The sequence below is a fragment of the Rissa tridactyla genome, chromosome Z, assembly GCF_028500815.1.
Source record: "Rissa tridactyla isolate bRisTri1 chromosome Z, bRisTri1.patW.cur.20221130, whole genome shotgun sequence".
Lineage (NCBI taxonomy): Eukaryota > Metazoa > Chordata > Aves > Charadriiformes > Laridae > Rissa > Rissa tridactyla.
Window position 1 is genome coordinate 18,090,550 of NC_071497.1, and position 25,367 is coordinate 18,115,916.

Consider the following 25,367-nt stretch of genomic DNA (forward strand, 5'->3'; position numbering starts at 1 on the left):
AATAAATGCCAAATCATGGATTGCCAATGGAGGAGAAATAGTGATTTGCATGGTACTATGGCATCTTGCTTGCATTGTGGTAAGAAGTTGTTTGTGCCACATCAGTGAGTTCTGAGGGCAGTAACACTGATTTTCTATAGTTGCTGTAATGATTTGTCATGGTATTACATGACCTTCTGAAAGCTTCACCTTCTAGAAGTGGGTAATTTATATGAGAATACCAGTTTTCCATTTAAAATTAAAACAAGCTTCCAGTCTTCATGAGTGTAGAGACAGACAGGAAATGTGATCTCAGTATATCACTCAAGTCCAAAGTAAAAAAATATCCCCTTTCCCTGCTCTGATACTGACTGAGCGTTTAAACCCCTTTTTCTCTCCTCCCTTAAAAATGCTGGACCCTCCTCCAGAAGTTTTGAACAGCTGAAGTTGGAAGTATTGGGGAAGACATTTTAGGTTCTAACGTATTTTCTGAAATTCTGTTTCCATTTTTAGTTTTCCCTTTTTTTCACAATATTCCCACTTATTTTCTTTTCTCAAATTAAGGTCCTTGCCAGCTTTTTTGAGTGTGAGTTTCTCAATCACTTTGACTCTGTTCTTGGTCCTCAGATTGGAGCCCTACAACATGCCTGTTCTGCACATCCAGTCTGCCTTCACTCTCCAAGTCGTAGTCCTTCATTTTTGAGTCTGATAGACTGGATTTTGTATAGCTATGATGGGCTGAGGCCAACGGTATGAGGTTCAACAAGGCCAAGTGCCAGGTCCTGCACGCGGGTCACAACAACCCCATGCAGCGCTACAGGCTGGGGGAGGAGTGGCTGGAGAGCTGCCTGGCAGAAAAGGACCTGGGGGTGTTGGTCCACTGCCAGCTGAATATGAGCCAGCCGCGTGCCCAGGTGGCCAAGAAGGCCAACAGCATCCTGGCCTGTATCAGGAACAGTGTGGTGAGGACTAGGGAAATATCGTTCCCTGTGCTCAGCCCTGGAGAGGCCCCATCTCGAGTACTGTGTCCAGTTTTGGGCCCCTCACCACAAAAAAGCCATTGAGGCGCTGGAGCGGGTCCAGAGAAGGGCAGCGAAGCTGGTGAGGGCTCTGGAGAATAAATCTTACGAGGCACGGCTGAGGGAGCTGGGGTTGTTGAGCCTGGAGAAAAGGAGGCTGAGGGGAGACCTTATGGCTCTCTACAGCTACCTGAAAGGAGGCTGTAGGGAGGTGGGGGTCGGTCTCTGCTCCCAGGTAACAGGCGATAGGACAAGAGGAAATGGCCTCCAGTTGCACCAGGGGAGGTTTAGACTGGATATTAGGAAAAATTTCTCCACAGAAAGGATTGTGAAGTGCTGGAACAGGCTGCCCAGGGAACTGGTTGAGTCACCATCCCTGAAGGTATTTAAAAGATGTGTAGACGTGGTGCTTAGGGACATGGTTTAGTGGTTTTGGCAGAGTTAGGTTAATGGTTGGACTGGATGGTCTTAAAGGTCGCTTCCAGCCTAGACATTTCTATGATTCTATTATTGTTTTCTCCTTGACCTTTTTAGGCTGAATTTCTTTGCCAAGAACCATTTGTTTGATTTCTATTAAAGCTTATAAGGTAAATACCTTTACGTAGTTGAGAAAGGAGAGATATTTTGATTTTTTTTTTTGACAACTAATATAGAAACTTGTCATGTTTATCTGATTTCTTAATTTCTTCTCGGTTTTGGTTTAATTTGTAGTAATGTTTATGTGTAGTCAAAAGTGAAAGTAAAGATCTGTGGTGAAAATACTCCACAAAGAGACAATAATATATGAAAAGAGAATGGGATGTACCTGATGAGAGAAATGGTGGATTTTGTGTATGTTAATTTTGGTTATGTGGAATCCTTTATTTGCTTGGAGATTGTGCTTAAAGTTCATATCAGGTAAGCTGTGAAGGCTGACTTGATATTTAGTGCACATGGGCTTTTTCTAGAGGGTGACTTTCACCCAGACATTTTACCGCTGTTATGTTAGATTGCAGATGATCCTGTCCTAATATGTAAAATACTGCGCTCTACTATTTAGTACGGAAAGTAGTCTGGTGGATGGGAGAGTGGGCTTGAGTTGGAAGCTCCCATGTTTTACACTGGAGGAAAATGACTGTGGATATCACAGGCTTCATAGACGGACCAGAAATGATGTATTTATGTATTTGTAAAGGTGTTAGTGATCTACAAATGAAGGGTTAGATCCTCTCATATTAAGGGAACTGGCAGCTCTGTCTTGTGGATCTGCCCCTGCCGCAGGCATGCATGGCCACCGAGAAGCACTACGTTTGCAGGCATCACAAAGCCGGTTTAGCAGGTATAACATCTTATCTTTTCTACAGCTAATACTGAGTGAGTGCTGGAAGGGAGAAGTGCATAGGTTCTTCCATGCCTGTAGCCATGTAGCCATTCCTGGCTATCATGGTATCTTCTTCAGAAGCCTAAGTGGAACAAAATGGACACGGGAACTGAGGATTCCAGGGGCTGTCAAAAACTTCATCATGTCTTTGTTGCCCTGAATCATTTGCTGTAGGGTTCATGGAGCAGATATGAAGCATTTTCATATGTGCTTACTATTGGTTTTATTTAGTATCTATGTTTTTTCCTTTCCATGTTTTCCAGCTTGCACTTGTTTTTTGTTTTCTAAACATAACCCTGAGGTTAAATAAGTGACAGAGATACCAGGGAGAACTTACAGCGCTAAATAGTACATTTTCAACAGTGTTTATTGTTGCAGTGACAAGGTAGCTTGCACATTTCTAAACTGCTGATAAGAAATTGTAAAAAGAAGCTAGAGGTCTACAGTAACTAAACCCATGGCTTTAGTTTCATGCTTGTTATGGAGAAATACTTCCTCCCCCGCTTCCCCGCCAGTAATTGCTCTTCAGGTAATATAAGTGTCAATGTTATCGCAAATTCTGGCATCATACAGTCTCTCACAATGTTTGGTTTTCTATAAAAAGTTTTATATCAGAAGTGAAAATAATTTTATAGTCCTTTCATTTTTGAAAAAAATTGTCCCTAAAATATGCACCACTTTGTGGCTACCAAATACTGTGCCTTGACAAAAATGCCATACAGAAACATGTCACTACTCTCAAAAGGTTAATTGATGTTTCAGGATGTTGAATGTCTTCTAAGTAAACATGACTATAGCCAAATACATTTTTCTTTCAAGAAAATAGTCAGACCATTTTGAAGCCTTAGGCAGAGTGCTATTTGTTAATCAAACCTTGTTCTCCTACAACTATATTTAAAACAGAAAAGATACATGAATCATACAGGAAAACAAAGTAATTTTAAGGTAAAGCAATATAAAAAAAGAGTTATGGCTGTTGTTCAGCTATAAACTCAGGCCACTGTGCTGCCACATATATTGTATTGTTCTGAGCCCTCTACAATGTTCCTGGATAGATGTGTATTAAAAGTCAAATAGAAGACATAAATTTGAATTTCTTTACTTTTGATGGTTTGTTTTTCATGCCACATACAATACACTATTTAATGGCCTTAGAAAAGTCTTAAAAGTCAGGCTTCCTAGGATACTGTTCTTGTTTTATAATCCTGGACAAGATGCTTGCTGGTCTAAGGTTTGGTTTCCATACTAGTATAATGAACTGTTTAAGTGTAGCTCATAGAAAGTCTTTTCTAAATTGAGAGTCTTGCACCTTAGTGACTGCAGTATGAAGAACCATTGTGTTCCAGAGCTTGTTCACTGTCTCAGTGTTTCACTCTAGCGGTTAAGTGTTTTATCAAAATAGGTAGTACTGTTTCCTGTTGCCTGCTTTGGACTGCTCCCACCACTAGCACATAAGTCAGCATTCCAGTCCTTCTCTGTTGACCATTATAAATTTTGATAGGGTTCTTTAACTGAACTGAATTACTTCCTTGATCTAGAGATCAAGACCTAAAGTAAGGCAAGATGCTAAGATCTTCACGCTCCCGAGAGAAACAGGTGTAATTTCTTTACTGAATTTTATTGAAATTTGTAGACAGAAAAATGTTTTCCAGCTGTGTCATTCTGGTATAATTTCCTGAAAGATTCCAGATACTGGCCAGCACAGGACCTTAGCAGACTTGTCCAGTGGTGTGATAGACTTGAGCTCATCCACAGAATCCACTTTGGATTGTGCTGTACTTTTGGTGGGATGGGATATTATTTTCATCAACGAAGATGTAATCAGGTTAGAGGAAATCAAACCAGAGAATTATGAATAAAAATTAACCTGCTTTTAGAATTTATGAAACTTGTCTTTTAAAGCGTCTTTGGTTCATAGGTTGTGGGCATACTGTTACTAAAGCTATGCCTACCACAAAATGAGCTAGACCAGATTTACAGCATTTTAGCTGTGCATGTTTGTGTTGTATGCATGCTTTCATTGATTTGATTAGTGTATAAACTCTACATATTTTTAGCACAGAGTGAAATCTGAATAGGGGCATTTATTGCAGAGCAGCTGACGGACTGCAGGCTGACCTGCTGAAGTTCTTCGTACTGCCTTGTTCCTACAGCTGTATACAAAGTCAGTCTGAGACCGTTCTGTGTCTTTCTGTTAACTTGGCCTTGGCTAAACTCCCTAACCATCTTTAAATGGCAGTCGTGGTTAATAGGTCATGATATATAATTTTCCTTTCGGTATGCTTACTCATGGCTTTCAGTGTTTGGTTTGTTATGTAATTAGTATAAAGGTGATGCAATATACAAAGAAATGAGATATAACATAAATTAATGTGTAAGTGCAAATGGTAGAGCTGCAGTAAGTTTTGGAAGTTCTGTCTTTGAGCTGTGACCATGGAAGATATTTCTGCTACTGCTTGCTCTCCTATCACTCATCTAGAGATTACTGTGGCTGTAGGAGGCAGGGCATGTGTTGGCTTCTCTGCAATTCACAGTACAGTGCCTCTGGGATGGCTTTGAGCTGTTGATGATTTTAGCTGGATTGTTCGACCGGTAAGAGATTCACCAAGATGTGGCACAGTTTCAGTTTTACCAAGTCAGCCACAACATTTACTAGCAGAGGGGAGACACTAGATTAAAAAGAACTTGTATGCAAATTAACTTGCCAGGTGGTAAGAGTTTATATTTCTACTTTTCTTTATTTAAGAAAAACAGGTAGGTTATTTTGTGAAAGACTTGTAGTTCTGTTCTTGCACGCTTCATTTATGCATGAGGTGTAGCTTGATAATGTTTGAATATCATTTAGATTAATGATTAAAACGCAATTTGAGATGTATTTTTGTGTATCTTTCTATTAAAAATTCTGTTGCTCACATGCTTAACTGCCTTTTGGCTTTTCAGTAGTAACAATTTAAAAAGCAGCACAGAATTATTTTTGTCATTAACATCTGTGTATGGTAGAACACACATGAGTAGATCTGTTGATTAAGAAATTACCATTTTTAGCTGGTTTACCATTTACTGGTAATTTTTTTTCTTTTTCCTAGAAGAAAAATAAATATGAAATAATGTTGAAACTGCAACTTTGCTGATAAACTTCCACAAGGAAGGGGGAAACGACCTTATTTTGGATCCTTAGTTGTGTTTTATGGATTGGTTCCAACAGATTTGAGACATATGAAGTCGCTTTATTTTGTGTGGTCACAGGCAGTTTGAACTGACAAATTTGGCAAGAGAGAGAAGCATTTCTTGGACTCCAGGAGGATTTGCAGATTGTGCATTGTATAAAAATGCTTAACATTTGTAGAGCCTGACATTGTGTTCACTGACACAAGCCATTCACAATATTGAAAGTTGACCTGGGTGCTTCTGTGCCATCTGATCATAATCTAAATTTGATTTTTATAGCTTGAAACAATTGGGTGGCAGCTGAATCTTCAAATGGCAGAGTCCATGCAAGCGAAACTAAAGTCTCCTCAAGCCGTGCTAGAGCTGGGAGTGAGCAATGAAGATTCAAAGGTAAGAAATACACGCCTGACAGATTCGGAATGAGCTGTTGTGATGGTCTTATGTTCCAAGTTCTGAGGAATCGATTGGAGCTCTTGATCATTGTTTGTCTCGCCAGTGTTTTCATTTATATATTTCATAAAATGATAGTAAGCACTTGGAATTGTGAAGTACTGATGTAATAGCATACATACTAGGTAGACCGAGAGCTATGTTACCACCTCTTTGGGCTGTAACATAATAGAGAAATATGTAATATGGTTATTTTAGGTCTCTGAAATATCTTTGTGGATAATTTATTTTTATCACATAGCATGTGATTGGTACTTCCTATGCTTTTAATGCCTAGTAGCTTGCAGCCTTCTACCATGTGTGTAGTTATGTAAGATATTACTCATCACTTGCAATCTTTCTGTACTAGTGATGTGTATTTATATGAATGATGACATAGTATGTGAGGTCACAGAAAGCCAATATTTGCAGGTTTTAAGGTAAAGTCTTAAGTTCAAGGATTTTAGTGACTGGTGGTGTTTCAGTGCCAAAACCCACTAATGACGGTAAATTTTTATTCATAAAATCTGTATTTTTTTGTTAGCTAGCATGTTTTAAATTGAACACATGAATTGCTTTTAACCTTATCTTTCTAATGGAAATCGCAGTCTTTACATCTGTGGTGAATGTTTATCTACAAAAAAGTGTAAATAATTTGAAGGGAAAAATCAGAACTCAGCTTTAGCATTACATTTAAATCATAATAATTTTACTAATGTGAGAGGAATTTGTAGTAGAATAAAAGAGAGTACACCACTTATGTTTGTTGTTCTTACCAAAACTTGCAGCAATTATATCTTTTTCAGCAATTCATTGTAATCTATAATATTTTTAAATGCAAATACAGGAACCAGACAATATTTTATGTCCAAGCTGCGTTGGGCAGCATTGCATACAGATTCAATTCTGTGGCAAACCAATTTTAAACAAAGGAGGAAAAAATGTTACTTTCACTTGACACAGAGAGTTCATCTGTTTCCTTTACAAACAGAATTTAGCAAGTGAATTTTTTGATTGTTTCCTCTCTATTTCTTTTTGTGTGTACAATTAAATACTAAGTTCAGAATTATTTTGCAATAATTACAAGCATTAGAATAGACTTGTAACTGACATCTAGATAGAACAGTGCAACAAGGAAAAGATACTGATGCTCTCACGCTACAGACACTAAAATTTAAAAATCTGGGTTGATGTGAAGATAACTACAGGTTTTTTTCACTAAATGTTGACATCCTAGTATACAATAGGTTTAAGATTGGCTAATATCTGCTTGTATACTGCCAGAAGTGTTGGAACATAATTTTTGTGCTTTATTTTGCATCTTCGTGATCTTTGTGCACTAATTATTATATGAAAATCCTAGATACTATGTACTACTTTTTTTCTCCCCAAACTTAAGTGCGTACCTTTTGCACAGAAATTTGGCATGAATTTAGCATATATGTTCTTAATTATTGTCCTAATTTCTGACAACACTTCTTAATTTATTTATTTTTTTTTTAAATAATTCATGGATATAATATTTTTTTTCAGGAAAGACATGAACAACTGTTACAGAGGAGCTTTGTTGTGCTGGCTCGTTAGGGGGCAGTAGTGCTCTTTGGCAGACTGGCTCTTCCCTTTTTTGAGCTTGTACTCGAATAAGTTCTGTAGTCAGTCGTTGTAGGAAGCGTTTACATTACTAATCTGTATATAACAATAGAAGTTTTTCTTGCTCATCTACAAAACTAAAGCCTGTTAGTAAAAAAACCCATACTGAGCAAGGTAAATGACATTGGCCGTTATTTCCACTTTTGCTAACTGAAAGTAATTGTACTAATACATTAGTGTTTACTACAACTCACTCCACTTAAAGATCATTTAAACAGTTCTCTGTCAGAAGTTGACATTTAAAATTAGTATTTAAATAACCTCTTCAGGAGAGATCATCAGAAAACCTGTGGATATATGAATGTTATTTGTGCTTCATGAAATAAAAAGAGCTAGAGGATATGCTATATGCTATATAAATATTTATAGAGTATATTTTTGTCAGCTTCAGATGAAATGCAGAGTCCCATAGGTATTATACCATCAAAATTTGAAAGTAAGGTGGTCTTCGGCTCTTTCAGCTGCTAGTGACATTTGCATTGCCCAGGAAATATGCTTCTTCTGACAAATAGTAATTGTGATCAGATACCATGATTTTTAATAAACATTTTCTTCCTGTTTTTTGTTAAAAAATTGCTGTTTACTTATGTGCAGACTTTATGCTTGATTTGGATTTAACAAATATTTCGCAGAGCCCTGAAAAGTTTTTCGCTATGTGGGGGTGGTTAATTACAGGAATGAGTTACCTGGAGAGGTTGCAGGGTCGCCAGCCTTGGAGATACTCAGGAGTCAATGGGACAAGTCCCTGAGCATCCTGCCCGAAGCGTGGAGTTATCCCCGCTGTGAGCAGAGGCGTGGATGAGGTGGGCTGCTCAACCCTGCCTCCCTGCCAAAGTTGTCCTGCGATCTAGGCTGCTTTGCAGCTTGGTTGCTGATGGTGTTTTGTATGAGGAAGAGAAAAAAGGAGCTTTCAATTAAAAATCCAATTAACAGCGGCTTCTTACAATGATTCAGGATTTGAAATGTTTAATTGCATTTCTAAATCTGAGGGAAGTGGAATTTCTATGAACTAGGCTCACATAACAAGCTGGTATGATAGGAAACATCTTTGTGAACTGCAAGATCATTTGCTTCCATTCTGACATTTTAACGAGCAAAGGCGACATTTAGAACTGATGTGTAAGATATTGGCTGTGTGTAAGGCTTTTCTTTAATAATATAATTTGGTTTCAGATCTTTTGGGCTGTTGAGTTGCAACATAACAATCTGAGGATTTTTTACAGACTATTATTATTTTTATGGTTATAGAGTGAACAAACCAGTAGAGGGAGCACAAATTAACAATCCTGCTAATTATGATTTTGATTTGCAAACAAAGACTGATCCCAAAAAGTGCTATGTTTATTTAACATCTGTTTCTTTCAGTAATTTATTTAATAATTATCCACATAGGCACACGCTCGCATATTCTTTCCCTCTGTTAATGGCAGTAGTTCCTTAGGCTGTCTAATCCAGACCTTTCTAAAGAACTGTGATAATTTTCTATAACCATAGGAGACATATAAAAAAAAACCATAGTAAAGGCTGTAGAGAAGGTCTGAGGGCTTCAGAAATAGAACATCATCGGTGCTGAATATCTCCTCAGAGGAATGTGAGAAGTAAGAGTGTGTTCCTAAAGAGTTTCTGCTATGCCTCTTCACTAGAATGATCCAGTAAGGCATATTACTATACAGGGTATTTATTATTGTGTATTTTTTACACATGATTTATAGTTAACATTTATGCTTGAAAATCATTACAAAAAGAAACTATTCGTGCCCAGTGTTGTCTCTTGATAGTTATCCTTTTTTTTTTTTCCTGCAAATCCATTCCACAGGTTTCATAAGATTCAGTTATGTAAGTACTGTTGTTCCTATGGAAGGCTTTGCTCTTTTCTTGGTTTTCCTTTTCTTTATTTCATCTTTGATTTTATTCTTAACTATTAAGGACTTCTTGGAGGAGCTCTTTTTTTTTCAGTGTGAATGCTATGTATAAATTCTTCATGATGTTTCAGTACTTTATTTTGTTCCTTCTTTATACATCTATTTGAAGAATTTTGTTAGAGGATTTTGTCTGCCAGTGGAAGACAAAAAATAACTGATAAATGTACTGGTTTGTTAAACCTGCTAATGCAATACCTTTCACAAAAGATATATAAGATTAGAATGTTGCTATACTAATTTAATTTTATTTCCTTTTAATTAATTTCTCCTTTTAGATGCTTTAAAAGAAGAATATAACAATGAAAATATTTTAAACTATTTTGTTCTGCAACTGTTTGTTCAAAATCAAAATGGGGCCTGACTGCATTTGAAACTGAGATCATAATACGTATTCATCATTCTACAGAGTAAAGAGAAGTCTGGAGATCATGACTGATTATTTTTTACTTGTTAAAATAACAAGACATGGTTTTCTTTTTTTGCCTCTTATTTTTTACAAACTTTCTATACATTTCTGCACTGTGAACAGGTCTATACCTTAGATGTTCTGCTCCGTTTACTTCAATAAGTATGCCATTTTGCTTTCTAAGTTTGCCATTGTGAATATTTTCCCTGTCTTTAACAGCAACGTGAAGTAGATGAGGAACAAAACTTTTCTTCTAGGGAAGCTAGATCAGTCACTCAATCCAGGCTGTACATTGTGTACAGTCTGCACGGCATGCAGGCAGGACCTGCACTTGGATGGAAATTTAAGGAAATATGGTGGTGCTTTCCCTTCCCCCTCAGTTTAGCCCTTTGTTTCACTTTGAAAAGAAGTTATATTTGTGGAGTGGCAGAACAGTGGGAGTTGGTGGATGCTAGTGATATGTTCCCACTCCAGAGAGGTAGGAGGTGGCAGAGCATCTATACTGTGATATATCCCCCTTCATTTTCCTCAGCCTCAAAGTCCTCAGCTTTTGGGGTGATGCATTTAGGTAGGTGCCTTTTTTTTCCCCCCCCAAAATAGAGGCGTAATTTGTATCTGTAGGGCTTTGAAAAAAGAGGGTAGTTAAAGTACATGGTGGTGGAGGAACTGTGCTTAGGTGCAAAGACTAAACAACTGTAAATTGCTTCTCACATTCATCAGCTACCTCTCAACCACTTTCTGTCCTGATGAGGACATCACCTTTTTCCTTCTCAGAACACAAACAAGCTTGCATGTGCACCCTTGAGCCTAGTTTTTAGTCTTCTCATTGAGCAGATTTGTAAGTCTATAGCAATTGCAAAAATAAGTAGGGCAGGCCTTGGATAAATGCAAAAATGTTTAAGGATGAGATTGAGAGAAGAGGGTTTTTCGTTCTTATTTAGAGGAGGTAATTGGAGGCCTGGATAGCCTCAGATAGCACAGCCTGGTTCGAGGTCTTTCTGAACTTCTGTATACAAGCAAGGTTGCTGCTTTTGGCAATGTATTATGAAACCAATTTTGTTCTGAGAACTAAAATCTAATAAATACTGCTGCTGATAAGAAAGCGGAAAGTTACCTAAGAGGAGGTTTCAGAATATTGAGAGAAGTCCTCATATTTGTAGGAGTTTTAGTAAGAATGACTGTACTTGAGTGTGTGGAACAGCTCAGAAAAATAGACCTGAAATTTCTAATTTGCTTCCAGGCTGTCACATTGCTACAGAAAGCAGTCAGAAGTTTCTTTGCTCAACTACGAGAGCCAGAAATTCCAGACTTGCAATGCCCAGCAATTCTTGCATTAGACTGTGTTTGATCCATCATACCTATTATCCCTGATTAAATCAATTTAATTAGAGGAAAAAAATGAAGATGTAGTCCAGTATTTTCAGAATGCTGGACTTTTTTTCTAGTGTAGAAATGGATGACAGAGTAACCCATGTCCTGTTAAGTTGTGCATAGTTTGACATTTTACTTAGGAACCATTTGCCAGATGGTGTGACTCCAGGAGTATGCACTCACCTCTGGCAATTGTACTGCAGGGTGTAGTTAATTATCTGGCTCCATTTGTGATCTTACATGATTTAATTACCAGCTTATAGTAAGGATCTCTTTACAGGGTTCTCTTTACAGTATTCTTACAGTTCACTTGGCTATATACACAATTTATGAATACTATCTGTAGCTCATGAATTTACAAACCCTGTAACTGGCTACAGCCTCTGCACATGCTCTGTTCCCCCTAAAACACTCTTACAACTTTGTCCATGTGTCTTTATGCCATGAAATTAAAGAAGAAAATGATCCCAATTTACCGTCTACAGTTGGTTGCAACCTTCGGCAACCTCAGCCTGTAGTTAGTACCAAAGCTCTTGTTTTGTACAGGAGTAAATTGAATTGTGCACATTGCGTAACTTTACCATTGTTGGTCCAAATAAGCAGCAAGAAAGTAGCTGAAATACTTAACTTCTAAGTTTAAACTTGGTGACTTGTTTTATTGCCAGGCAGAGTTAAGGCCTTGAGGGCCTCTGAAAAATACAAGGATCTGGTGAGTTTTTCCTCATTTAATGCACTTGTACATGGCATCTTTTTTCTTAAAAAATTTGCTTCTTGCCTCAAACTGGCTTTGTAGGCTTGGTCCTTCAGTCTTTTCAGATGAAGAAAAAACATTCATTGGATTCATTGCAAATTCTCCAGAAACTCCAAATACTTTCTTGCCTGCTGTTCTCAGAAACTCTGCAGTGTTTTAGCAAATGAACTGTTGTTGTCATTTGTGTGTAGCATTGTAAAATAACCCTGTTTTATTGGTACTTTTGCTATTATTTTGCAGTACTTCTTGGCAGTACTGACTCCCCTGCTTTTACTTAGGCAATATACTCTGTGGTCCCTTCACAAATGCGTTAAAAATTGGCATCTCTCCCATGTGTATTTCTTCCTGACCCCAAGGTAGAAAGATGAGGTAGTCTAAGAGATGGGTGAGTTTAGGGAGAAATGAACATAAAAGTTGACCTTCCTCTAACAGCAAGGCTCGGCCTTACCAGCATAGCTCTTTTGCATGTGTCTTCTGTTACAATGAAGTTGACTGCTGCCTTTGAGAACTGGAGGCGAGACCAGAGGAAGACAATATGTAATTTTCAAGTCAGCAGCTTTCTAACATGGATGTTTAAAAACAGATAATTTTTCTATGTATAGAAACATAAAAATAAAAATTTCTTCTGAATGTTAAAAGGTATAAAATTCAGAGGGTAATAAGTCCTTTAGATAGAAGTATATCAAGTGAGTGCCATTTTATGGCATTTAAATCAGGTAGGATTAGCTCACAATTAGAAACAAGCAGAGAAGAGGTGTAGTATGTTCTTTATAAAAGTCGGAGATTAACTTTTTATATATGAAAGTCTTGGTGTTGGGGAGCTGTGCAGAGCTATAAACGTGTCTCTGTGTTTTCTGAGTACCACTGGAAAGGCCTCTCAGTTTTCCATCTTTAGCTTCTCACTTCTTCCATCTGTAAAATGGTGAACCTGTGACTGCCTAACAGTTGCAACTTGGGGGGACTTGCTTGTGTAAAGCTGTCTTTTTGCTATCTATTAATCCTTTATTTTTCCTTTGAGGGGTTCTAAACGAGGAAAGTTATGAGATGTGAAATTTTAAAAAAGGAATTTCCATGTGTTTTTTCTCAGTGGACTTGTGCTTCAAAATCCTTCACATCTTTAAGAGCCAGCAGTGGTTTATTTTCCTGTAGCTAGTTGCCATGTAAGTAATACCTTCAGAGCTTGTTGAAGGAGGTAGGATTGTCTTTTACAGTTATGATTACTGCCTGTTTTTCGTTTATACTGACACTTCAGAAGCAGTTGCCTTGTTCCTCATTACTGCAGCAGTAGCTTGGGAGCAGTCTGTGCTTTGCTGTCTTGGGTGGGAATGGAAGAGGCGTACCATTCTTAATGCCTTGTCTTCTGGTAGTTCATACTGTGTTGGAGGCACTCTCTGAGTATGAGGAGATCTTTAGTCAGAAACAAAATACCGAAAAGAGGGAGTTAAAAGTTTTAAGATCTAAATATATACAGAATGTTTTAATGGAAGTTGCGAACTTGCCTATAAACACCTCTTATCTTTTGTTGCTGTACCATAGAAAGGCATTTTTTGGGAGGTACTCCAAAAAGAGGTAGGTTGATGACTTTGCTTGGGGTATCCAGAAAAAACAGTATGGAGTGTTCAAAGAAAGCTTTAAGTCTTATACAGCCTATTTGCAAACAAACAGAGAAGGTGATTAAATAGCGGGCTTGTAGAAGAGAGTGTGTGATGTCCGTACCTGCCTAGACTGACTTCAGCGCTCCACCTTTTTCTACTTAATTTACTGTTTTTTTCAGGCTTACTGTAGTTGGCTAGCATTTGTTTTCACACCACTGCATGTTACTTCTGTAGCTGTGGCAGGGTGGGCAGAATATAGAGGAAAATTTCTGTCTTCCAATTGTCTGTTAAACAGTGCTTTTTACTGAAGTACTGCTGATCAGGCTCTGCGATGGGCATGGATAGAAATGGAACTTTTCTGTTTTAAGCAGAAGAAACAAAATTCTGTGAAGAAACAGAAAAAATATCTAATACAAATGCCAGTGAAATGGATTCTTACTCTCCACCCTAAGCAGTGGTGGAGAGTTTGTATAAAGTTTGTGTAATTTTTTGCTCCATTTTCTTTATAGAGTAAATAATGATATTGACTTTGTTGAGCTGCTTTTGTTTTCTTGGTTTCCCCAGTATTTAATCTGCCTTTTCTTTAATTAGTGCACAAAAAGCATACCTGCACAAACTTCTTAAGCACCTTTTCTAAGATGTACTTGATTATTTTGTCCCGACTAGTGTATTTTTCACCTTTGAAAGTTAAGTGGATGGATTAGCTTGGAAACTGCAGTATTATGTTGCTTTTTAAATTATATGAAAGAGAATTTTTCAGCCTATTGTAAAAGGAAGGGAGATGAGCAGGAAGGTATAAGAGGCATGGAGTAGTCACTCAGCCTGTGAGTATCATATTTACGTTGATTCTCTGTGCAGCTTCTGAAAAGCCTAGCTGCAGGGTGACATATTTAACGCAAGTCAGACATTCTGATCACACTCTTCTCCCGTGATAAGTTTTTGTTATCTTCATAAAAAAATCTCATAGACTAAAAGTCCACTATAGCTAATTTCTGATTTGTAAAATGTAGTATTTTCAATCCATTTTGCTTAATTATTGCTGTAGGGAAGGTTTTTATTGGCACATTTGATAAGAAGATTGTATAAATGAACATTTTTATAAGTACCATAACATTTAGAGTATTTGTTTTCCTGCTGAGTGTCATGTTGCTGTGTTATATCTTTATGCACAACAAACGGGTCATTTTAATCAATTTCTAGTTCTGTTTTTTTCTCCCCACAGTATCAAATTACTTCCTTGCTTTTCAGTTGCAGTAGACCTAGTTAGTACAGTTCTCCTATTTATAAAGTTTTTACTTTTTCTACTTTGGCTGAATATTAATTGTTTTTCCTTGAAAATATAGTTATGATGTGTGTCCTGACAAAATAAGACCAGCTTAAACATAAAATCCAGTGAAGACGTGGACATTTCTAAGGCAGTCCTGACAGTAAAGTTCTGTATAATATCTGACTTGTACAGTCTGAAATTGATATTTAAAGTTATTGAACTCCATTGCATATTTGTAAGCATTTCATTGCAAGCCTGATTATAAATACATGCTTTTAAAGTCTCTTTGACTGCTGTTAGATGCTGGAAGATGTCGTCTGAACAGACATATTACAAGTATGATTCTGCCTTTTTAAGTTTCTGAAGTGCAAAAAGGAAGTTGGGCCAAAAAATCTCATAGATAATCCACAATATTTAAATAAGTTCTAAAAGCTGGGCTTATTTAACCAAGTTAGCTTTCATTGTTCCTTAACTTTCTCAAATGTCAAATTGTGGATTTTTTTTTTTAATAATTTCTAATTTGTTTTCTGTCCTCTGCAACAAACTTTTCAACTCCCTTAGTAGAGGATGTACTCTGGAACAGGCAAGCAGAGCTGCAAGTGAGTAGCTAGGATCTTTGCGTGGAGGAAGACCAGCATCAGCTTGAGGTTCTGCGCTTCCCTGTTGGCATCTTGCCCGCAATTCCATTTTCTGCACAGGAAGGGGGAGGGAAATTGGTGGAATGAGGGTAGAGGTTTCCAGTCAAAGTATCTGCACAGGACTGGGGAGACTTAGTTGTATCCTTAAATTTATATAATGGGACAGATTACCTTTCTTCCAGGAGAGGGACTGCTGAGTGAGTGTAGAGGGATGGTTTTGGTAAATTTACAGTTCTGGGCTTTAAATCTACAGTGCCATGAGTACTCTTGCCAGTATGAAGTTGAACAATTGTGAGATTCTGCTTCAAAATATGAGTTTTTGTCAGTATTTTCTTTTCAGGCTTTCTCTGTAATCCTTTCAAGAGTAGGGCTAGCCACAGAAACCAAAAATGAACTGTCTGAAGCATTTGAACACAGTGTCTCTGTTATAATATTAAGAAGCGAGGACATCACATGTGAAACTGTTTAATTTGGGTTAGGAAATTACATTACAGTATTTTTACTGTGCAGCTCAAAGGAGAGGAGCTGATCTGTGTCAGACCATTTGCATCTTGCCAGGGTCAGTGAGCTGTGGGACCACTCCGGGGCTGTGCATCCTGCACTCGGACACGTTTTCCCCTTCTCCCTTGTACACAAACCGCCACGCATCTTCTTGAGCAACACACCTGCATACCTTTTCTTCCTAACCACATCCACGCTTACATCCGAAGAGGCTGTCTGGGGGTGGCAAGGAGCAGCTGCCAAACCAATTCATGGTCCCTGCAGGTTGCACCTTGCTTGTGTACCTTTAGAAAACATGATGGTGAGGTGAACCATATTCAGTTACCCTGTTGGTTCATACCTTGCCAGCGGCTCTGTGCTCCTTAGGCTATTACAAAGTGATTAGGTGTTCTACATGACAAGCATCTTACCAGGTCTGCTCAGGGTAGTACAAAAGGAGCCTGTGCTTCTTTGTTTGCATCCAGTTCACATTTGTGTTCACCATCACTGTGATTCTCCTCTGTGTTCTGCTTTTCTTCTGTCAGTTCCTTAAATGCATTGTTTTGTGAGTTTCGGTACAAAATGGTACTGTCAAGGAAAAGTAATCCTCTTGGTGATTATGAGCTTCCAAGCAAGCTGCTTTGTGGGTTAATAGCATGGGTTTTATTTTAAAAGCAATTGTATTGTTCTGTATTTTCTGTCTGCTTTGCAGAATTGCTGGGCTTACTTTCCTGTTACTTTTGTTAATTTTTTTTCAACGTGCAAACTAATGAAATTGCCAAATCTGGCTTCCTGGAGAAGTAATATGTACATTCTTGAAAGAGTACAAAGTGAGCATCTCCTGCGTTGCTAACATCTGTCCTGCTTGAGGCAATAAATATACAGTACAGTACATGCTGTCAAACAGTATCAATGCTGTGTATTTGACATTGAACAGGTGTCTGTACAATGCTGTGACACCCTTTCCAGGCATGCTTCAGGTGGAAGAGGGTAGGTCACCACCTCAATTATATGCAAGGGGGGTGATTTTCACTCGTCTCTTTTCCTGTTGTTTACAAATGACAGGAGTCTGGTATCTGGAACCCTGTGGCATCTAAATTTGTGCCACTTGGCTTTGTGTGAACGTTTAGCAAACTGTAAAAGCTGCTATGACAAGTGACCTTTTTCACTGGTTAAAATACATGAAATATCACCTCTTTCACAGGAAAACCACAACCCACAGCATGGCCTACAGCCCCTGAGCAAATCTTGATCGGTATGGTTATATAAAATCACTACTAATGAAATAACAAATACATATTTCTAGGAATGCGTACTCACTGGCAAGGCAGTAATAGAAAGAGATTTCAAGGAGGAAAGGAAAATACTTTTTTTTTGCTTATTGAGACAGATCCTGTTACTAAGGATACATTTTGAAGCCTTGTAGTAATGAAAGGGCAATACAAAACCAAAAATAGAGCCAAAGCTAATGAACATGCTTGTCTAGCTTGAAATTTATATGTAAAGAGAAGCTGCTTCTTTTTCTGACCCCTTCAGCAACATTTTTGAACTTCCATATTTGTAAGAGTAACTGAGTTGTCCAGCCAGACCGTGAGATGGAACCACACAGGGGGGACAAATGGCAGAGGAAATAGCACTGTGATGCTTTCTCAGTGAGGTTATAGCTGTCTCAGTGTAAGGCAGTGACAATTTCTGCTGTGCATATAATCAAAATATTACAAGAATTGCTTTGTAAGTGGTGTTTGTAAATGCCTTCCTTCCTCAAAAACATCAGGATTAGGCCCTGAGTTTTTCAGTAATACTGGAGTCGAGGCTCTTTGGATTACCTCTGGTGCATAGTGGCAGGCAGCAGACTTCTAAAGAAGGCTGAAAATGCTAGACGGTGTCTCTGTCCTCTTTTCCAACATCAACAGAAACAAGGAGTTGGGAGATGCTTGTGCTTGGGAATAAGTCATGTGATGAGATTGGGAATTTGACAGCAAAACAGCAGCTCTGGCTGGTGTATATTTCTTTGATTAGGTGCTTCAACACCAAAGGGTGCACTTGTCTCCTTCATGAGATGGAGAAATGTGTTATCTACTGCGTTGGCATAGGAGAGTCACAGGCTTTCTGGAGAAGCACTAACACTGTACTGTAGGGGCCTGCCCACTGGTGGCTTAGGAGTGCTGTCATACGGAGTAGTCCTGCAGGGTTTGCAGCCTGGAACCGAGTATAGGGTTCATTAACTGCACAGAGGAGTTCAAATTCATGTTGTTTTTCCTCTTCTCCTGTTACGAATCCTAAATAAAGGAATTTCAAAATCTACATATACACACTTGAAAACAAATACCTGTCTTTGTTCAAGAGCAAGTGCATAAACGTTATACATACTGCCTGCATCACCTAAAGTCACTACTGGAAAGGAAGTGTGTTTTATTAGAAGATCTTAGAGTACTCGGGAGGAGAAGGTTCATTTGAAGATGCAATTTAGAGGCAGGAAAAATCTGTAGATTTAGGAAAGTCCATGTGACAGCAGAGGACAATTCCTGAGCTGTTTTTCCTTTTTACCATTTCTAGAACACTTTGCCTCTTTACATACTTATTCCTTTTTCCTTTCTGTCGTCCCATCTTCATGGGAACAGGCGCATTGTGCTCCTATCAAAAAATGCTACAGATTCCAAAATGTCTTTGAAGTTCCTCTCACAGCAGCATTGCCATTGAAGTGGGACAGAATTCCTGGGGTTGGTGCTATGTCTAAGAAGTTCTAATACATGTTTTCAAATGCTGCCTTCATTTAACTACTCTCTTTTTTTGTGCGTGTGTCATTGTTGCTTCAGTTTCTTTTCTTGTGTGGTAGGGTATCTTCTGCTCCTAAAGGGATAGCATGGGATGATATAAATTCAAGAAACATGTTTAGGCAGTGTTTACAACACTGAGTTCCTGGATGGCAGTGTATTTCTATCTGTACTTTTGGAGGCTAACATTTAACAAGTTCTTGAGTGAGCGTTTTAGTTTCCTCTTTCTAAATTTGTGTCAGGTTAAGTGAACATGAAAGCCTTTCTGATAAGAACCAAAATGGTTCGTAGAGGATATGGATGAGATCAAGAATAGCTAGTTTTTAGGACTGAAATTGGTACTATTTGTTTTCCTTCCAAATGTGGATGTATTTGAGACAATATACAGGAGGAAGCCTTTAATGCTAAACCTTTTCAGGAGAACTGCTGTGCTGCAACAGCAAGGAGCTTCTCTTTTGGAGTGCACTGATTTGCCAAGGGTACTGCAGGCAGACAGACACGGGTAAGCTGGCACAGAGATGTCTGAGAACCGTGTAACCCAGAGCAGAAGTGCATGAAACAAATGTGGAGAGGTGGAGGCCATAAGGGCAATTAACAGCAACAGAGAAGCAAGGACGTGTTGTCCATGGGGAGCTGTGAGAGTTGAACCTGTAGAGGTTGAGTGCGGCTGAGGATGATTAACATGCAGGGAAGTGGTGCACTGAGAGAAGCTTTATGCCACATGACATAGTGCTTTGTTCTCAACCTGATATCTGAAAAGTCATTCTGAAAAGCTCTTGAAAATTCAAGTGTAGCATAATTTGAATTTATTTTGTTAGTGGAATTGCTTTAAAATTCACATTACCGTTTTAAACTGCAAACTCCCGTGGCCTTGAGGAAGTCACAAAGAACCTAGAGCCATCCTTGACTTTTAAGAGTGAGGCCCACGATGCCTGCCTAGGACAGAGTACACTTGTGTTTACTGCCTTTTGAAGAGAAGACCCTGACAAAACTTTAGCTGAGGGAATGCAATCCAAGGGTGAGCCACAGACAAACAGCAGATTCTTCAAAGACATGTGGGACTAGTAAGGCAGAGGAAGGATATAACAAAAAAACCCCCATCAAACCCCAAGAAGACATTTAGCGTATTTGTTCTTTATGGATAGACTGATGAAACGTATTCGTCAGTGCCAAGCATGAAAAGTGCAGTCCTGTAACTTAAGCACCACCGAGACGTTAGGTTGTGGATACTTGTTCTAAACCCTTTCTTCCGTTCTTTGCAACAAAATAGTTTTGTTTTCAAAACATTCCAATCTGTCATAACCCAGCTTTAAATTTCTTGAAGTAACTTGAATGCTTTCATTAATGTGACTATTTTTAAGATGCTCAAAACTTGAGAACTTGAGAGACTACTGTCTTTTTATAGCTATGTGGCTTAAGACAAACAGAAAAAAATCAGCGTTCTGTTTTTCCTACTGATTTCTGAAGCACTTCAGTAATGTGCTTTCTGCATTAGCTTTTTTTTTTTGAAGAAGCACGTAAGAATTGCAGACCAAACATCAGTCAGTCTATAAAACTGCAAAAAGAGCTTTGCAGCTTGAAACCAAAATATTATTATTTTAGTATGTGTCTTCATATTAAAACAAAGCACTTCCCATTTTCAGTTATGTGGAATTGGCATGTGTTTAATTCTTTCACAAAAAGTTGCAGGGGTGGGGACAGTGTGATATTTGGAAGACTGCAGGTGGTTATTGCCACTAAAATCAATATCCAGTAATGTGCTGTTGCACAAACAGGTCTGGAACAGGTGCAAAATTAATCTTCTGCCATCGTGCATGTACAACATATGTTAGTATCTTCACGTTGGCTTTGTGGAAATAAAGTTTAAAAAAAATCTAGTTACATAGAGTCACCATTTCCTTATGATTTGCATCTAATTCTTACACTTCCATTAAAATACTCTTTGCAGGTTTGGAGTTTTGGTTTGGGTTTGTTTTTTTTTTTTGTTAAAGAGTAGTAACATCTTTACTTAGAGTGTAAAAGTGTTTGGAATATGTAGAGAAGAAAGCCTTTGGGCTAGGAAATTGCCTCTTATTTTGTCCCACAAAACCCCTTTCAGGTTTAATTGACTTAAACTGTGTAAAAATTACCATTTCATTTTTGCTGATTGTTCCTCGTAGAAGTCCTGTATTTTTGCGCAAATACCAATTGATTATGAGCATTCTGATGTAAAGTCAGGCTGTGCTGTCATTGAACACCAGCACTCCTGGGCACTGTAGAGAGCACACAGCCCAGGTGCTGCAGTAACGCACCTGGGAGAAGCAGAGTGCTTGGCTGGGATTCCTTCCAGTCTTGAATACAGTACGGGGAATCAGCCATGTACTCTCCACTTTATGAAAGTGGCGTATAAAATAATGTGGAAGAAGGTGACTGATCTCCCCTCAGGTAGATGAATGCTCTACAGAAAACAGAAAAAAACATTTCCAGAGAGTGTAAGATGGAGTGTGCTCATGTACTAGCAGAAATATGGGTAAGGTGACCAAAAGGATTTTTCTACTATTTTTTTTGATTGTAATAAAAAACCCTATTTAAACTTGTAGATTTAATATATATATATAAAAATACATATACATACATATATATATATATATAGTGAAAGACTGCAGATGTGTGAGTGAAAGTAATATCTGTTTTGCCTACAATTCTGTTACCCTGTCTGTGAGCTGCACAGAGCCTGGAAATCAATTTGGAAAGGGGCAGGAAATCCTCCACCAAGAAGGAGAAGGTTGCCTTTGGAACAGGCATCATCACGGGGAGTAGCACAGCATGGGATTGAATTTCCTTGGCTGTTCTTGTTAGAATGTTGGACATGTTTTTATCCTGAAGTTACTGCTACATTGCTTAATGTTAAGTGGCATTTTTTTGCATGTGAATAGATACCTATGTCAACAGTTGCCAAGTGTCCTTCAAGGCAAACAAAAAAGCAGTAGAACGAACTGTGACTGCAGAGATGAGCCTTTTAAATAAAAGCAAAACAAAACTGCTTCTTCCTGCCGGCTGTTGAGAAGTTTATTGATTCTCCCTCTAAATCCATTGAAACCCCAAGTGTGTATTTTCTTCTGCAGTAGGTGGAAGAAAGGCTGGTGAATGAAGTTCACCGCTCTCACAGTTGTGCCAAGGTATTTGTACAGCTACACTGCAGAATGGATCCCTGAAATGAATTAGAAAATGAAACAAAGGCAATATCTTGGAAGTTTCTAGAGATCGTGACTGCTTAAGTTTCTATTGGGCCCCACAAAAAACCCCTGGACTGGCACGGAGGGAAATAGACTGGTTTGGAGGTGGTTTTCAGTTGTTAGCATGAGGAAGGGTGTGATGTAACAAAGAAAATACAGATTTAAACTATGCCCAGTTCTTAACTGTTACACTTCTTTTTCATGGCTGCTGGACTCATGCTTTCCAAAAAAGGCAGTCGTCTCCCAGATTTTTAGTAGACATTGTAGGACTAGCATCATTTTGCTTTACAGATGTAGATAAAAGTGAGACTCTTCTGTGCGTATGTTTGTGCCTTTAGTATTGCTACTAATTCAAAGATCAGGAAGATTTTTGGTAACTTGGTAAAACTTACTGTTTTCAGAAGTAGCAAAGAGAAATGACTTGCATGGAATTTATTAAGGTTGATGCATTTGCATTTCTTGTTAATGAAATCAGTGAGATGGAGAGACAATTAAATATTTGAAGAATTCCTACAAATTTAAAAAGCAGGAAATTGCTAAGCATTTTGGTTTGGGTTTTTTTTTTGTAATTGTGTTTGTCTGAAGTGCTATTTGATTAGATTCTTTTTCTGTTATTAGTATTGTCATTCATATGCTGAACCTTAAAATAATGTAATTTTTACCCCAAGCAATTCACAGTCTCAAAGAGCTTTGTGTATAAAGTTTGCATATAAAGTTTTACAGATGGTGAGCTAATCTCATGCTACTGTAGCTGTTTTAAAATAGTTTTCTCTTGTGCCCAAACATAAACCAAAGAATACAATAAGAATAATTTGATCTGTAAGTAAAGTACATGTAACTAAAAGGTACAGGTATGAAATAGCAATGATAAGAAAGTTACCTGATTGTAATCAACATGCGTTATGAAAGAGAAAATAGGAGGAGGAAAAGAATGGAAATTATGGAAATGTCAATATGGAACACATTTAGAGTAGATATTGTGCACATTAATAACAGATAAGATAAAATTGCCAAAATAGTTTCGGTTAAAGGATCAAGAGTGATGTGGAATGTATGGAATTGACTGAGGCAGGAAATGAATGGCTGTGGAGCAAAACCCTCTTTGAGCTGCAGGCATTAGCCTACCACTTTGTTTTTTTAACTAATAATTGATGTGTAGCTAGCTAAAGAAATCATAGAAATAAAGGATGTTGCTTGTAACATGCAGTGATACAAAAAGTAAAAAATGAGAAAGTTATGAAGAAAAGATAAAAAGGAATATGGAGATTAAGGCAACCACAACTGAAACTCAGAGATTCTTCTCTAAGACGATAGTGATTATTATCAAAAGGATTTCAATGTATTGAATTAGTATTTTAGATAAGATTTTCAAGTTGTGTGGGAGAAAAATGAGAACATCACTGAAAATCGCTAAATTAAATTTGGAAGGAACAGGTTTAGTGGTTCTGTAGCTGGGAAAATTTAAAAGAGATTTAAATTTTCATGCTATGGAAGTGCTGTCCTCGAGTAAGATGTCAGAAGCGGACATTTTTGGAGAAGCTCTATGTTAAAAATTCTCTGCAAAGCGAGATACTTGGACTTTCAGAGTTAGCGCCGCTTTGAGCAGTGGGTGTGGGGATGGTCAGGCCAGATGGCCTCCTGAAGCCCATTTCAAGATGAATTATTCTGCAGTTGCAGAGAGATTTCAGTTTTGAAGGTGTAATTAGACTCTTCTGCAGGGTCCTGAAAAAGAAGCTGAATAGCGTCATGACTAATTTAGTATTTAGTCTGCTCTGTTTTATTTAAACAAGAAAAGTAAGCAAGAGTGCCCAGGTTCCAGAGGAAGTCAAAGATGGGACCACCCTTTCAGTGGAGGAAAGCAACAGAGACATTATATCCACAAATCAAAGGGTCTCTTTTGTAGACAGAATTACACTTAGCTTTTGTGAGAGGTTCCTAATTTGTTTTGGCCCTTTCTAAAAACTGCATGATTCTAGTCGGTTTGTCACATTTTCCATTCTGGGTATTATGTTAAGGTGTCCAAGTGAATTTTCATTAGAAATGCTACTTAATGGGAGATGTACAAAAGTGCTATAACATTGCATATGAGTTCATCAGTGAAACTTACTCCAATTAAAATCACTCAGTCTCTACTAGATAATGGAAAATAATGAGTTGCTCACAACCTGGCAGACTCGGGATCTATGTCAAGCATTTACCAGTATTACTGTAGTTAGAATAACCTGGTATTGTATTAATTATTTGAAACATGCACAGTAAGGAGCTCTTTGATGAGAATGAAAGCATTGAAATGAAGTAAAAACAATATACAGGATAAAGGACCAGAGGCAATAGTAGCTCTGTGTGCCTGGAGTGCAAATTTTGTGGTATTCCATGTTTAATATTAAAATAGCATTTGGGCATATATTTGTGGTTGGAGTTACTCTGGGCAGAACTTGTAGTGCAGGAAACGAACAATTTGGGACCTGAATTTTGATCTCTTGTCGTTCTTTATGATTATCGACTTAGTTTATTTTAAGAGTAGTACTAGCGATTTAAGCTCTTCAGGACCAACAAGCAGAGCAGTGTTTCAAGGACACCTTTTCCCTATTTCTTCTATGAATCTCTAATCTGACTTCACATTTTACAGTGTAAGATTTGGTGAGTGGGACATGAAAATTATATGTTAAAACTAATTACTAGTGCATCTCTGAAAAGCTTCAGCATTTTAAATGCTGAGCCTAAATTGCTATAGATTCCTTCTAAAATCTGCAGTGTTCTACGTTGAGAAAGTGTGTTGTTTTGATAGGTAACTTTTATGTTTACTTTCCCTAAGAAGATCTGAAATTAGTGGTGTGTTTGTTTTTTTTTTTTTAAAAACTTGTTGCTTTGTGTCTGAATAAGGTATGCATTTATAAATTTCTTGCAGCAGAATCCCTTTTTGCTGTACTTAAAAATAGCATATTTTTGCCACAATTGGAAAGCGTTCCTTCACACTATTGCTAAATGCAGTTCTTGATTTTAGTCTAGCACTTTCATATTTCCTCATATCAGTGTTTTAACCTGTTAACTGATAAAGCCTCAGAATTCTGCAGTGGTTTCTTTAGATACTAAATTAAATAGAGTGGTAATTCTCTGTAAAAAAGCTGTGGAAGATTTGGATTCTGTGTGTCTTTCCCCCTCCTGTTCATAAGTAACACACAGCAATATTCTTTATTTTAATACACTGTCTGCTAAAATTGCCTGTTGCCTCTCCTTCAGTGTGACAAGCTGCGTAGCTAGGTACACCTACACCCAAGCTGATGTGTGATGCAGGAATGGCCATAGACCTGTGGTTCCCTGCTGGCTCAGTGCTGTTTTGCCA

At 37.9% G+C, this 25,367-nt stretch overlaps 1 protein-coding gene across 5 annotated transcripts in view; it reads left to right on the top strand.

Moving 5' to 3' along the window:
* Positions 1 to 25,367, top strand: part of COMMD10 (COMM domain containing 10) — a 122,784-nt gene that overhangs the window by 18,458 nt on the left and 78,959 nt on the right. For 4 of the 5 annotated variants that reach the window (XM_054184911.1, XM_054184910.1, XM_054184912.1 and 1 more), the window contains exon 5: positions 5,806 to 5,916. In XM_054184911.1, the coding sequence (XP_054040886.1) occupies positions 5,806 to 5,916 (111 nt within the window). Of the gene's footprint in view, positions 1 to 5,805; positions 5,917 to 7,488; positions 25,364 to 25,367 lie in introns of those variants that run through there. The other variant, XM_054184915.1, reaches the window with a different exon arrangement.